Below are 17,131 nucleotides of genomic sequence, written 5' to 3'. Positions count from 1 at the left end.
CTAAACAAATTAATTATGTTTCATTGCTTACATGCCTGTTTGTGATGGTTTTTTACTGATTTAAATGATCTCCAGGAGTGTAGAAAGCATTTGCAGATGTATTTAAAGATATACCACACCAAACTAGAGAGTGCTTAATAAAAATATGCTTCAAAAGATTTTGCAGTCCATTAATCACTGACCCTACTAAGGAGTATAGATTTTGGGAAGTGCTATCAAACACCTTTAACATTTCTCATATGATGACTAGAATTAATATGGTATATGAAAGTAAAATGTTACTCTACCTGCTCTTTAACCAAGTAGCACACTGAATTTCAAAAATTGACTTCACAATTATATTCATATGTTTAATTCCAAGTGCTTTCCTGACTCCTCCATTCCTCCAGCATCCACTATCAAGTCTAAATTCAACAATCAGATGGTGATTGATTGCACTTTACCTAAGAGGGAAAAAAGATCCCCTTATTCATGCAAAGCAAAGCCCTCCAGCTTCCATCTGTTTGAGATGAAACATTTTCTAGCAGCAACCTGGCAAAAATCGAGAGGGCTTGAAAGATGTGTGTGGGCATGTTTGTGTGCATTTATGTGTGTGTGGTTTATATGTGAAAAAGAGATCAGCACATGGTTTGACTACAAAGTGTGTCCTTTAGCCTCACAGAAGCAGTAGTGAGCACATTTAACAAGGCAATCACAGACCTAGAATTTAAGCATGACTTCAGCATTCAACAGTGTGTTTTCTATGGCTTTTAAAACACAGAAAAAAATACAGTTGCTTCTGACATCAAGATACAGTCAGAATGCAAAGATGAATTCAGTTGACAGAGTGTTAACCAATACCATCCCCTCCCCAAATAACTTGTCCCTGTTATAGATACCAGCCTAAAAATTTCAATGCAGAGTTCAGTCATGGGAACTCAAATCAGAAAGGTCAAAATTTCCAGATGGTAAACAACGGGAAGTGAGACTACATCAAACTATATTGGAAAAATAAAACCTAGAGATAAACAACTCACAGTTTTTATGTGAACAATATGGACACCAGGAAGTATTTCAATTTGTCTTCTTTTTTCAGGAGAAATTAAAATATTGATATATTTCTGAATGGAGGAATGGAAGGGAAAGTGGAGAACGGATGGTCCAGGCTTCCATTGCTTCCAATGAGGTGTCATATTCCAGTGAGGTCATTTCCTGACTTCAAAGCATTCATCTGAACTGCCTCAGTCAGCCCTAGTGGTTATAACCTGATGTTTCTTGCAAGACACATTGATCTGTACTTATTCTACTTTCCAGCTGCTCATGTCCGCGATGAAGAGAAGTCTGGGTCTCTCTGAGTATCTTTGGGCCTGGACCCTCCTTCTGGGCACATTGACTGGAAGAAGGTGGGGACACTTTATTTTAAATCTGCATGAGAATTTCTGTAACTTTTCATTTATTCCATCAGGAGGAAGAAACTTGTCCTTGGATGAATTCATGACTAAGGGAATTAAAAAAATTACTGCAATACAATCCCAGCTGAGAATAAAGAAGAGTAGTATGAAAAATTAATCATCTAATTTGCATGTTAGTTGGAATACACTTAACAAGGCTTAGTTAAGAAATGTCTTAAGTCAACTTTTATGTGTTTAACTGAACTTTTCAATATTCACTTGTGTTGAAGAAAATGTGTGATTTTCTAATTCATAGAAAAAGCCACCCCAATTAATGCCTGTATAACATTTCAGCTAATTTTCCAACAATAAAATTTCCAGTAAATTGTAAAGATCATGGTATAAGTTGCAAATGTGTAGAGAAATAGAAAGTTTAACATTATATTTGTGATTTGAAAGTCATAAGTCTCTCTAAATGCGTGGGCACACTGTGTTTTGAAACTATTATTTATATAATTGAGGTAGAATATATTATACAAATATTTAAGATCATTGAGTAAAATTAAACTTCTCCAATTAAACATAACTACGGCATAGATATAAGAATTTCTTAACTAACTACATTCAAAACATTTTCAAATGATCCAATAAAGTACATACAGTATTACATTCACAACTATAAAAATGATCAAAATATTTTTTAAGATTATTTTTGATGTGCATAAGTATTTTCCATATGGCCTTTTTCTGTGGCCCATAAAAAAGTGTTAGTAACAAATGCCTGAGATTCTTCAAATACAATAGAAAATGAAGCCTTATGAGGTAAGGTGGACATATGGACTATTCTGGAAAGACATAGGAAATTAGGAGAATTATTTTGTTGAAAAGTTGTCACTATTTTTTTTACTATTGCATAGAGTAAATACTGACTGCCAGATGAATAGAACATACATTATTGCCAGATACTCTCAATCTGAGGAGTTAAATGGGCTTCACTGCTTTTGAAAAATTATGTGAAGTGTTACTATTGTAATGACCTGTAGATGGAGGTAGTGCACAGTGTTTTATTATATGGTGGTTCATATGGATTCAAAATCAGGTACTGTAACTGACATTTCTCTTCAAAATATGCATTCCGTTTAGGAAACACTACACTGGCATGAGTACTTAATACTAAAACCATAATCTTGATATTTTTTCCTAGAGTTCTTCTCCGGTAATTACAATTTGACTTAATACTTGTAAACTAGAAGTATAAAGATGGGGAAGAACCTGTTTAAAAAAATCTCACAAAACAAAGATTTCTGCTTGAACTGGAATAGCAGAACTAGTCTTCTTGGTGAAAATGGACAAGTCTCTGAAAATTTGTGTTCCAATGCAAACAGTTAGAGAAACCAACATTTTAACACATAAAACCAGAGAGAACAGCATTTCCTAAATTTGCATAAGCTGTGAAAGCAAAAAGAATGCAGGTAGAGTTAACATATTATAAGGATTGATTTAACAATCTAATTGGCACTTGGTAAGGTCACTGCATTTCACATTTCATCTTTTCTCCGCTACTTATTTCATTGTTTTCTCCCTTCTTTATCAGGCCTTCCTCACAACTTAAGGTGTGTTAACATTTTTTTTTCCATCTATATCAAGATGACCTTGCAATCTCCTTGAAAGATGCATACATGGCAGTTGTTTCTGTCACAGTGAGATTTTAAAAATAATTGCATTCAGAAAACTATTTTTGCCTTATTCCAGTCATATGCCAATGAGATATAATGGAAGATGCAGAGCTCATTGAAAATTTGATTTATAAAAACAGCAAAATATTTAATGTTATAAAACAGAGCATGCCCTCAATTTGCGTGTCATTAATGCTGAATTTAGGAAAATGAAAAATAATTTCATAAAGATATATTTCATATATTTAATATCATGTATACATTTATAATAAATTTGTTAAATTAAAACTTTACCAGAAGAATAACCACTGCACTTTGCTATTGCATATTTAATTTTCTGAAAATCAGTGTTTGTTTTTAAATTCCACTTTCTTTCTCCTGTTAAATAAACAAACTCTGGTTTAAAATGTTGCCTTTTAAAAAAGGAAATGTAATATAAAAGAATGAAAAAAACATATTAAATAGAAAGTATGAAAGTGATAGATTTGCAGCATTTTCTTAGTGTATATCTTTATTTGTTTATCCTGCTACTCAAGGTCAGAGATACTGTTAAAATATATCAGGAGTGTGATCCATAGGGAGATAGAAAATGCCCTCTTGAATTATTTCATAGGATTATGCTAATCATTGCATAAAATATGATTCAAGAAGTATAGCGAAAAATGCGGTTGATGCAAGAAATACACAATTTTTGAACTGCAGTTACAACATGCTAGAAACTCAAAAACTAGTAATGGTAATGGATACAAACTCTGTTCTCAACCAGAAATATTTAAATAGAAATAAGTTATTGCAGTGGAGAAAAATGGAAATAAATATTTACACTAAAACGGAGAATGCTAGGTTCTAGGTTGAGCTTTGCTCACAAATAGTTGTGCCTTTCCAAACAAAACACTAAAACTTTGCTACAGCTTAGTAAATCATAAAGCCAGAGTATCGAACTTCATCTTTTGCAGAGTCTTTTACATTTACGACCAGAAATGACAGAAATTCAATTAATTAACTGTTTGAATAGGCAAACTTCAAAAATTGGATTATAAATCCTAAGGGGAATGGAAATGTATATACTAATGTAAAGGTGAAATTATCCATAAGAAATAGGTTTTATATATATTTCTTATCTAAATATAACAACATAATAAAAGCAAAATATAGATTTATTTGTAGTAGACAAAGGAAAGAATGTTGGAAAGTGAAAATATAGCCTTGTAATATGCTAACATGAGTGCGTACAAAAATATACATATATATGTATTTTATTTTGGAAGAGGTTTCACATTTTAACATTTTTGTGTTATAATATACATGTTGCAAACAAAATAAGTAAGGAAATGGAACACATTTCCTGTAATTATTCTTCCATGGTTGGAAATATTAGAATGAAGAACTTGTCATCAAGAAGAGCAATTATGAGAAAATGTGAATTGTTACAATATGATTTTATTTTTATATTCTACCTGAAAAATTTGCAAATTAAGATTCAATAGAAAAAAATGGCAGGAAAATTTTGGAAAGGTCTTATTTGGAGACAGGTTTTAGTAGAAATGTATGATTTGGCCATCTGTCTCCTTTTGTCTTTTTCAGCTATGGACAGCCCTCATTGCAAGATGAACTTAAAGATAATACAACTGTCTTCACCAGGATTTTAGACAGACTCCTGGATGGTTACGACAATCGCCTAAGACCCGGACTGGGAGGTGGGTTGCACTACTGTATTTTATTTTAAAGAATTGTATTTAAACATTTACTATTACAGTCTAACTTTCCCATTAAATGGTAAAGTAATAAGAAAGGAAGCTTGTGATTTAATGATTAATGTTTGTTTTAATAGATCACTCACTTTTAATTTCATTTGCTATGGTAGTTTTGTGAACATACCCATACATAGTAAAAGATAGACACAAACTTCTCATAATTATGTGAAAAAGATTTTATGTGCACCTGACAAGAACAATGTGTTTTGTGTAATGATTTGATTATATAGGGGAAAATGGGGATAATATTATCGCTTCGTGTTCAAAGACTGCATTGACTTCACCCTGGCACTTCTATGTCTGCACTGCATTCAAACAGGATATCTCTGATTCTATTACGTTAAACATTTATTTTGAAATATTATGTATCGATCCACTATGTAGTGCTAAATTACCATCACCTCTAGGATAAAAGGTGAACGTGATAGATGGTGGTGTTTTTGTAAGCGTGCATTTGAACGTGTACCTTAATTTTCTCTAGTAAAGTTTTATTTTTATTGGTATAGCAATTAATCATCTATACTGATGAATATCTGCAGAGGACGAAGACAGCACTTAATAACATAACATGTATAATAATAAGAGTAAACAGTTCTAGAAATGGCATACTTATTTAAATAATTCTTGAATAACATAATCAAACTATCTTATTTGATTAAACAAAGAATGATGAAGCCAAAACAAAATATTGATCTTAGAGTAAAACAAGTGAAGCAAGGAAATAAATTATTGTTCAAAGTCATACAAGAAGCCAAAAGTAGACTCTGATTGTCAGCTGTAGCTGATGCTGCACCCTTTTCAAAGAATTTGCAGTAACTATTCAATTGCAATATTTAAATAACAGTTAAATGACAATATTAAAAAAGTCACCTCTTTTTCATTTAGACAGCAAGGACAAGCAAAGAATAAGAACTCCAGGAAACTAAACACTGATTTTACAGTTTAATGGAAGCATGGATTTAGTCACTTTTTAACAAATATATTGCAGACTGTAACCTCCTGGATGTACATCATGGATCTGTTTTGGGACTGCCAAATGGTGTTCAAGGGATCTGCCTTGTCAAAGACACAACTCAAATATATGCGAAAATTCTCACCAAGTGTTCTTTCCTGTGAATTTCAAACATTTGTTTTAGGCCTCAATACACAGATTTATTCAGGTTTAGCTTCCATCTTAGTTTTCATTGAAGTTGTTAGGAGAAAAGTATAAAGTTAAGATACGTGATCACCAAATGGAGATCACAATTGTGTTCAGAAGTAATCATATATCTGTGTACATCGATACATTTGAATTTGCTTCTGAAAAATGTTTTGGATTTATAAAATTTTAAATAAATTACAAAGACTGCATGTAGAGGGGTAGTCTCCAAAGATGAGAGTCAGGATAGCAATGCAACTTTTAAGGAGACTTTTGAAAGGACTTCTCAGACATATCTGATTCTTGTAATGAATCTCCTTCCTGTTCCATGATATAATTCTCTAAAATATCAACAAAATTTTGTAACCTACCCCAAAATTCTTCTCTTTACCCTAGTTCAGGATATCTACTTATTATTTTAGCATGCGAATCTGAGTATCTCTGAAAGATCTGTGTATAGTTTTCATTTTGTTAAAGAATGTTACTTATATACACTTTCTTCAACAGTTATGTGGTTATATTGTTGTTCAGAGTACAAGTAACGAGCCATGACAGCTAATTTCCACCAAACTGCATGCAATAACACTTTAATAAATATATATATATATATATAAATGTTTTAATCAAATATTGTCTAATCAGGAAGCATTTTAACTAATCCTCATATGCACACCTAAATCATGGAGAGCTGTAGACCTTGAAGATGTATGAACTAGACTAATAGGTTGAAAAGCAAATGTGCAGTAGTCAAGATACTGAAAGATTTGCTTATAAAATAACCACGTTAATCCATACTTAAACATTATTATTTTTGTAGAATCTGCTTTTATTAATTATTTAATCCTAGAAAATAAAAAAAGTCATGAATTCAAAGAGCAAAGGCAGTAACTGGCCAAATGTAGGCAAAAATATGTTCTTTTGAATTAAAATGAGTATAACATGAGTATTTGAAAGTTCATGGAAATTGTGTGATATAAAAAACTATGCATGCATTATTAAATTTTTTCACCAAGATAAACTTATCTTTTAATGTTATTTCCCATGAACTTTTAAAAATCCCTTGTATGCTATAATAGTAGCAAATTACAGGACTTGGGAAAACTAAAAGAATGCATATGCCTTCATCTTTACTTATGTTGAGTTTTCTGCTATTTCTGATCCCTAGAAACACTCATTTTTAAGAGTATTCCAGAAATTAAAATAAAAATAAAAGTAACTCAAATATTTCTCTATATCTAATTTAAACAGCCTCCTGGAAATATAGTACAACTAAATTTGATAGACTTGAGATGTATGCAAAAAGCTTTAATGCGGACTCAACTTAATCATTTATATGCTATTTTTAGTGCATTTCCTTATCCAAAGGGATAAAATGACTTTTTGTTTATTACATATATCTGCAGAGCCATCAGATTTTCAGTACATTTTACAAATGTCTGTCATTATGGAATTACAGTTTAAAATACTAAATACATTTTTAAAAACATATTAACCATAGAATTAGAGGAAAATGTTAACACCATGATTGCTGCCTCATATAACTTGAAGATTTTTTTTTTACTATAGAATTAGAGTACTTTCAATCTGTTACTATACAATTTCTGATAAATAAATAATGGCATGCATTCCAGCAGATCCTTATTACAAAATAGACAGCCATCCCCTTATTTCTTTACTTGAGCTGTGTGGTTTTCGATGTAAAGACTCATGAGAGGAAATACTTGAAAGAATATTATTAGTTTATAAGGAAGCAAGATTTTCTTCATAGTAAGTTCACAACTAGGATAATTTCCTCTTGCTGTCTTCTCCATTATGACATTTTTTTATGACAGTAACATCAGTGTTCAAAAGGCAAGAATATTTCAGACTAAAACAAGATTCTAGTATGTGCAAATTCATCATATGCATTGTCTCTTAAAAACATACATTATATCAGAAAGTATAGCAGTGCTCTATGAAGAGGTACACTACAATGCATAAATTGGTTGATCCAAATGATATAAATCAGTTTAAAGATATTGTAACTCCATTTATGAAGGCTAACAATTTACAGTTGAGTGTAATCCTGAGAAGGTGAAAATAAAACAGATAACAAAAGGAAATACATCCCAGAATTTTTCTCAATGTAGGAGAGATAAAAAGGATTAAAATGTGCAGTTTTTTATTTTTTTTTTATATTTAAAAAAAATTTTTTTTGACAGGCAGAGTGGACAGTGAGAGAGAGACAGAGAGAAAGGTCTTCCTTTTGCCGTTGGTTCACCCTCCAATGGCCACCGCGGTCAGTGCGCTGCGGCCGGCGCACCGCGCTGATCCGATGGCAGGAGCCAGGTGCTTCTCCTGGTCTCTCATGGGGTGCAGGGCCCAAGCACTTGGGCCATCCTCCACTGCACTCCCTGGCCACAGCAGAGAGCTGGCCTGGAAGAGGGGCAACCAGGACAGAATCCAGTGCCCCGACCGGGACTAGAACCCGGTGTGCCGGCGCTGCAAGGTGGAGGATTAGCCTAGTGAGCCGCGGCACCTAAAATGTGCAGTTTTAAGAATGAAATGTACTGTATTAAATAATATAAAAATAAAAATAAGTTGGCCATGTTTACATTTTAAGTTCAAAGTAAATGAAGAAAACTTGAAATAACCCTGAATTAAAATAAATAGTATCTAGAAAACACAAATCGAAATTGTCAATAATTATTGAATTCATTCTCATTTGTATTCCTTGCCAGTATATTCCTGGCAAGTATATTCTTTGCAGTTAAGAGCTGAAAAAAGTTTTTGAAAGACTCTTGCTTCAAGCATAGTCAGTAAAAAAAAAATAAAATAAGAGAGGTAAATGTAAAGTCAGTTGAATGGGAAGATAAGAGAGAAAAGGTTAAAGAAAAAAGTAGAGCAAGACAGTGGGATAGAAAATAAGGAAAGAAAATAGAGTACCCGGTAGGACTGAGATGATGGAGAGGAACAGGGAGAGGAGTAACGTTAGAGGAGAGGAATGGATATTCTGGTTGTCAGGCGAACTCAGGTGTCCTATGACTAATCAACACTCCTCCTTGCATTTTTAATCAGGACCACATCCACAATTTTCTGGAAAAAAAAAAGTTTTCCTAAGTTTTTTCCTTATTACCTGTGACTACATTAAACTTAGGAAAGTTTGAGTGATGTTTACCTCCCTAAAATATTAAACAATGTTCCTGATGAACTGTACCCATTTGGTGAAATTTTAGTCACGTTCATATCGGCTACCCCTGAACCCTAGCAATAAGAGAATATAATCTGTAAACAGATTCCAAGCTTAATCCTGAAGGGTTTCTGGCTTTTAAGGACAAATAATACCCCTCCAGTGATATTTTTCCTTTCTGTTTGCCCCACTGTACAAAATAGTACAGAATTACACTTTATTTACCATAAACCAACATCCCAGGGCAAGCCAGCTTCATGTCCAGTGATTTGTGCAGGCCATGCCACCAAGCTAAGCGTATCCCTTTCCTCTCCACAGGCTCTGCTCATCCTCTAGCTCACAGAACACATTTACTTCATAAATAAATGCATTTGACTCCTTGGAAACAAATTAGGGTAAATCCATCTTTAACTGGAATACAAACAGGATGGAGCTCGAAGAATGAGATTGTTGTTGAGCCACATTTTGAAGGGGTTGCAGGAGAAATTTCCATTCAATTCCCTCCCTGCTCACAATATTTTTTCAAAATATTGTTATAATTTCTAAATTCAGTCTTATATTTAATTTCAATAAATAATGTATGGGATGATAGATACCTCGCAAAGATTGTATCATCTAATCACAAGGATAAATATGGCAAGGGAAAAGAGAGATCTATGTGTACTTCTAATGTGACAAACCCAGGTAGATGGGTGAAAAGGCAGATAAACTAGGTAGGTAGGTAGAGAATGAATTTTATCTTTATCCTTACTACATATTAAGCAGAGTATTCTTTCTTCTTCTTCTTCCTTGTAAGTATTGTAGATTTTCCTTTGATGATTTGTATGTGTGTACTAGATTTCACCTAATAAAAATTATCAGAGGAGTGTTTATAGCTGGAATTAGTAGAAATACATTAGTACTAACACCTTATTTTTTCTTTTTTACTGCTTTGAAAAGATTTATTTTATTATTTATTTGAAAGGCAGAGTTACAGAGAGAGGTCTTGCTGATTCACTCCTCAAATGGCCATAATAGCCCCAGCTGGGTGAAGCCAACGCTAGGAGCCAGGAACTTCTTCTGGGTCTCCCATATGGATGCAGAGGCTCAAGGTTTGGGGCCATCTTTCAGTGCTTTCCCAGGTGCATTAGCAAGGAGTGGGATCAGAAATGGAGCAGTCAGGACTCAAATTCATATGGGATGCTGGTGCTTCAATACACAGCTTAACCTGCCATGCCACAATGCCAAATGCTAACATAATATTATTCTTAAAAAAAAAAAAAAAAACAAAAACTGTGCCTCAAATCAGTCTGTCTTATTATCATGATTTTCCTATCTTGAAATATTTACTTCGCTTACATGGGTTGGAAATTCTTTGTAGCTAGCAAAATGGTGTTCACTTCTTAGGGAAAGCACTTGGATCATGGGTTTTTTTTTCTTCATGTAAAAAATAAGACGAAGTTGGAAAACTAAGAATGCATCCAAAGAAGCTACTTAATTTCTGGGAAGCTTTATGCAACTTTATAAAATTTAGTTCACTAGAGAATATTAAAAGCAGTAGAATTTAATATTTTTAAAATTCAATTTTCATCTGTGTCAAAATTATAAAATGTTAGTCATGTGATCTTTTCTTTTTAACAATACATGACACTGAGGTCAAAAAGAAACATTTTATTCATGTTCTACTAATGTTAGAATACTTGTTTTGTAGTTGCACTAAAAAGTAATTTCAAAAATAGAATTAGGTATTTATGCCACAGCAGCACAAGGATATTCTAAATTACTGACAATATAAAACAGCAAAGTTAGGTTTATCCAGCCCCTGTTTGTTGTTATATTAACCTTACCAGAAAGTGGCCTTTAGTGTTATATTTTGAAATTCTTATGGAATTCTTCAACTTGAACTTGTAATGTTATCTAGTGCTTTTAATGCAAGGTGTGGAGCAGATACTCAGACTTTGGCACACTGCAACCACACAGAAATACTCTAGACATGCCCTAATTCGGTTAAATTTCAGAGAAAAAGACAATCATCAAAAGCCTAGGAGGAACTGATCAAATGAACAGACAGTACCTTCTAACCTTTACTGGCTAAGATTGCCAGTCAGCATACGTAACTAGCTCCTGTCTAATGAATCCAATCTTCATACTCAAAGGAATGTTCTAGCATGTTTAGAAAACTCACTACTCTTATCTTTCTTGTTGTATATAAAACATTTACCTGGTCAATGCCAAGAATCTTCTTAGATAAAATCTAGCCACTGAGACTATGCTCAGGTTATAAAAGCCATAGTATTAGTACATGGCTGCAGTTTGTTTCCTGGGCAACTAAGCTTGATTCTTGTATAGTCTCTCTTTCCCATCATGACTCTAGTAGTAATATGAGATTTTTTAAATGTTTTCTATAGATGATTGTTTTTTCTACCAGAATATGAATTCTTTATTTGAAAAAATAATGTAGTAGTCCTGAGATGAGAGTTTCATTGTTAATCATCACAAACTACCATTTTTGGAAAACTTAAGAGAATGTAAGGTTCTGATGGCATATCCCTCCCAATACTTTTATATTATTAGTAACTAACTACTATACTGCAAACAGGAAAGGATATGTCTCACAGCTGTTATACAGAATTTTGATCGACTTGAATTTTGATCAAGACTTATCAGACAAAAAGATAGCTAGATAGTGCAATGCACCCTTGTTCTGAAGATTAGTCCTCTCTCAATGTAGACTGCTCATAGGATGATAAAAGAATAAAAGTTCTTCACAAGTAGCTAGAACATTGCCTAACTTAGTAGTATATATTATTTATTTGGGAGTCCAGGTTTATTTTTAATTTCCAAATGTGACCTTTTTACAGTAAGGTTTTCAGATACATTTTATGATGACAAATAGTAGTCCATTTAGTCTCCATATAGAGGTTTCTGTGAATTAGAAGACATAAAAGAGCTTAGAGTAGGTAATAGACCTCCTTCCTAAATCGTAAGTCCAGAGAACTGGACCAAGTGGATATTAATCTGAGTCTCCCAGTTGACATTTCTATTGAAAATATGGCTAATGCCATTTCTTTATAATTGATTAATTAATTAAATTTATTGGAAAGACAGAATTTTAGAGAGAGATTGCCCATCTGCTGATTTACTCCCCCAAAGTGCATAATTGATGGGATTGGGCCAGGCCAAAGCCAGGAATTGGGAACTCAGTCCAGGTCTCCCACATGGATGACAGGGACCCAAACTACTTGTGCCACCATCTCTGCCTCCCAGGGCACACACTGGCAAAAAACTGGAATTGGGGCAGAGCTAGGACTCCAATATAGGATGTGCTCATCTCCAGTAATGTTTTAGCTGCTATGCAGATGCCATTTTAAACAAATTGTCCTTTAGGACCCTAAGCTTTCTATTGCATTAAAGTGAAGATCACTGCTTATTGAAACAGACAAGGCTCTTCAGAGGTGGTCCCACTTGCCTCTGATACAGCATTTTGTGCCAAGCTCCTGAGCATCATCAGGCTTCAGATATGCCCAACCTTCTGATTCTTAAACACAGTACATTTTCTCACCTGAGATCCTTTGACTGTTTTTTCCCTTTCTTGATATCTTTCCTTGGATTTGGCTGTCAGTGAAGTTTTCTCATCTTTGAAGTCTCAGTTTAAATGTTATCTCTTTAAAAGACATTCTTTCAGGGCATTTATAATTATCTGAATTGAATTAGTATAGTTTGTATGTGTACATTTATGCTTGTGTTTAGGATCTACATTATTATATCTATCTATCATCTATAGATCACATTTCTATCCATTATCTATCTATCCATCCATCCATCTAAAACACCAAAAGATATGCTACAGAAGAACCAGAACATTTACATATTTCTTCATCACTGTATTGCTACCTAGAGTGGTGCCTAGCTGACACATAGAAAATAGTCAATAAACATTTACTGACTAAATTAATGTACCAGACAAATGCCACTCAGAGAGTTTTTGGTGCCACAATCTTGTTTGACCCTCGTTCCAAAGCTATGTAGATGACTGTGCAAGTATTATTTCTTCATTCAAAACATGAGGAAACAGACTAACAGAGATTAAAGGATTGTATCCAAAGTCGCATAGCTTGTTCACAAAAAAAATCAGTTAAAATCTTAGTGCTTAGACTCTTAATCTCGTGTGCTTCTATTTACTTCACTACACTGCTTTTCTGATTTTTGCTCCAGTACTAATCATCTTTTTGATTTATCACTTCCAAACATCTGTTACTTCTGTACTTATCAACGGGATATCAACATTTTAAGGAATTCCTAGTACAAACAGATTTGCTTCCAGCAGTTAGAGTATATGAGTATTTGTGTGTACATTTATACTTACATAATTGTGTGTACCTATATAACAACATCCTTTTGGAAGATGTGCTTAAGGCTTGAATTAAATTTGATTTACTTGTTATCAAATATTTCACTGACATTGTTGTATTGATAGCCTCGACTATAATATCCACTATCATTATGATACCACGTTATATAATTCTGTTCCAAATTTTTTCTTAAAAAGTTGAACATATGTGTATATTTAGACTTTAAAAAATCTTTTTCTTTTATAAATTTCACATAGGAGGGTTATGCTGAAGAAAATATGGCTGGACAAAACTCTTTGATTAATTGTCTCTTTTAACATTCTTTCAAGCTAAGTTATTTTATTTCCATTTTCAGACCACTGCCTCATTATGTAATGCATTCATTCATGTATAGTTTGGGATAAGCATATTATCACTGAAACCTCATTATAAGTTCCTGAGTCATGTTATATATTCTCAAAGAGACTATATTGAAACACAAAAATATGTTGACTTTTCCTCATGTGGTCCACAGAAAGGCTTTGAATAAAGTATTTCTGGTAATGCTTAATAATCTGATGCTAATTCAATGGATTCTGATACTAGAGGATATAATTCAGATTCCAATGTTCCTTATCTAATTCATAATTATAGACACATATAAACACAGAAAAATACAGAGTCTTCAAAAAGTTTGTGAAAAATGCATTTTATCAAAAAAGCATGCATGGATTTCAACTTTTTTTGCGCTCTGTGCTGGGGTTGTGGCACAGTGAGCTAAGCTGCTGCATGTGATGCCTGTTTGAGTTCAGGTTTGAGCCCTGGCTGCTCTGTTTCTTATCCAGCTGCATGCTAATGTGGGAAGGCAGTTGAAGATAGCCCAAATACTTGGACCCTTGTCACTCACATGGGAGACCAGGATCAAGCTCCTGGTTCTCCTCTTCAGCCTGGACCAACTCCTGTGATTGCAACCATTTTGGGAGTGAACCAGTGGCTGAAAGATATCTCTCCCTATCACCCTGTCTTTTAAATAAATAAATCTTTAAAAATCTTTATTTGCACTCAAATACACTGATCTTTTAATTAATTTTCACATGAACTTTTTGAAGTGCCCATGTGTATGTGTGTGTATGTATGTGTGTGTGGTATGGGGGAGATGAGATTTCATTGTGAGAAAGAGACAATATGTTTAAAATTCCTAGAATTTGGAAAAAGAGAGAATCCTCAATAGTTTCCTTATATCCCTGTCAAGGCATATGTAAAAAATCTCAAGATTTTTCATTTTGGCAATGTCCTGGCATAAGAGGCATAATTTCAAATCATCATTAGTTTGCCAAAAAAGAAAAATAAAGTAAAAACATAAATTTATTTTTATGTGAATATTTCTTTCAGTGAACTCTCTTGATGGCTTCTCATATGTTAGAAGAGAAAGAATGGGAAGTGGTTATCTCTTAGTCTACTGATCTTTCTCCTCAAGTCATTAATGATAAGTGAAATTCCATTACATTCTGCCTCTTCCCTTCTGATGCCATCATTCACCCCTTCCTTTTAGGGGTTGTTTGGTTCTGCAATCCTTCATAGTCTTTAGTTTGGGGACTTAAAAAATTTACTACCTAAAGCATAGGGTTTATAAGTATGTTTGGAGAATAAAGATAATATATAGCAATAATCAGAAACTCTTTAAGGATATACATATGATCAGACTGTGTGGTGAGAAGGTAATTTGAAAGTTCCACTATATGGGAGCTCTTGGTTAGGATAATTTCCATAGAATATTGCAATGACACATTCTGGAAAATCTGATGAGCAAGTAATCAGTAGAAAATAAGATGAAGTACAACTGAAGATTATGAACTAGGATGTTCAATAGGTTTAGTGGAAAGATTAGGTTAAAAAATAAATGAAACAGACTTTATTTATTTATTTATTTAATTTGAAAGAGAGAGTGAGACAGAAAGAGAAGGTTCTTCCATCCACTGTTTCATTACCTAAATGCCTGTAAGAAGTGGACCAGCCTGAAGTCAGGAGCCAGGACCTCAAACTAAGTCTCTAATATGGGTGACATTGAACATGAGACATCACCTGCTGATACACAGGATGAGCATCGTCAGGAAACTGGAATCGAGAATAGAGCCAAGTCTTGAACCTCGTGTGATATGGGATGAGGGCATTCTCAGTTGTGTATTAACTGTTGCAACAAACACTCCAAACAAAGTCTTCAAAACTTTAATTTTCATTTATGTAAATCCCTTTCCATTTATGTCTAATCTCGATATGGGACAATAACAACTATGCATGCCAATAAATGTGTGTAAGCTTAACCATGTTTTATATTCTATTTGACTGGTATAATAATCTTTCTAAGCAGATTTTTAGGCCTTTTAATTTGTCACTTCTATAGTATCTACTAACAATCTAAAAACAATAGAAAGAAATGACCTATGCTTTTGGCAACAGGGCACTTGATTTCTCCGGGCACTTTATCATGCTATATAATACTAGTCGCTAACTCCTGAAAAACCTGGTGAAACAATTTTATAAAACTAACTACCTTGAGGATTTACCTTAAGGTGCCAAAACTATACTCTTCCCACAGTCAAGAAGTAAATAATAGGAATGAAGGATTCCAAGAGAGGTGTCCCAGATTGCCAATCATGGTACAAGTGTCCAGACAGGAATTAAGAGATAGTTCCTGAACAGAGTATTAGTCACCTTTTCATCAGTATAATGACACATCATACGCAACCTACTTAGACAGAAAAACAGGTTTATTTGGCTCATGGTTCTGGAAGTTCAAAACAGCATAGTGCAAGCTGTACTTGGCTGCATCATCTCATGGTGGAGACAGCAAGCAATGTGGGAGCAGCATATAGAAGTAAAGAGAAGAGATTACATCTAAGAGATCTGGTGCAGCCAGGCTTACTGCTTTTCTAACAACTGTCATGAGAACTACACTGGGACAAAAAGAAACATCTTGTGCCCCCAAGAGTCTAAGGATCTCCTAGTAGGCTCTACCTCTTAAAGATTCCATAGCATCTGCCAATACTGCCACCTGGGAACCATGCCTTTGACACAGGAATCTTTGGGGGACACAATTAAGCTATCATCAAACCATATAAATATGCATCTCAAAAACAAAAAGGAAAAGAACTGCTATAATGTTGATTCAATACATGCCCCTAAAGTCCATAAGATATTTACCATAAATTTTAGACTTTATAATCTGGGAGAGTTAAAACTGAACCTTGGACACAAAGTGCGGCTGAGTCAGCAAATTAAAAAAAGAAGTAAAATAAAAACGTTTGATCACATCAAGACTTAGGTTCAAAGATTTTCATAGTTCAGATATTAATTCTTTTGGTCACACAGCTTAAGGAGCATTTAATTGCAAGCTATTCATCTATAAGAAAGAAAAAATGAAATTATTCACAATTAGGGGCTGAATTGATAAACTAAGAATTTAGTATGAAAATACTCCTGGGAGTCTACCATCAGTTGACTTTCCTTTTACATTTTTTAATGGCAAATGTGTATATTTTCTTTATCAAAGAAAATCAAAGTAATGGGTTCTTTGCTTGATCCAGAAAGGGAAATGCTAAAATTGAAAGGACAAAAATAAGCTCATTTAATATAAACTGTAGGTTCTACGAAAAGAGTAGATTTCTGTTTTATTATTATTTTAGTGGAAAGAAGGTTGTACTGTTCTAGTAAAGT

The 17,131-nt window shown here is 33.7% G+C and overlaps 1 protein-coding gene across 1 annotated transcript in view; it reads left to right on the top strand.

Moving 5' to 3' along the window:
* Positions 1-1,308: 1,308 nt before the first annotated feature.
* GABRA1 (gamma-aminobutyric acid type A receptor subunit alpha1) overlaps positions 1,309-17,131 on the top strand; it is a 53,007-nt gene continuing 37,184 nt past the window's right edge. Inside the window, exons 1-2 of the mRNA XM_062189676.1 lie at positions 1,309-1,382; positions 4,631-4,743. Of these exons, the coding sequence (XP_062045660.1) occupies positions 1,309-1,382; positions 4,631-4,743 (187 nt within the window). The remainder of the gene's footprint in view (positions 1,383-4,630; positions 4,744-17,131) is intronic.

The sequence above is a fragment of the Lepus europaeus genome, chromosome 4 (genome assembly GCF_033115175.1).
Source record: "Lepus europaeus isolate LE1 chromosome 4, mLepTim1.pri, whole genome shotgun sequence".
Taxonomy (NCBI): Eukaryota; Metazoa; Chordata; class Mammalia; order Lagomorpha; family Leporidae; genus Lepus; species Lepus europaeus.
This window is presented reverse-complemented; position numbering and strand designations above follow the sequence as displayed.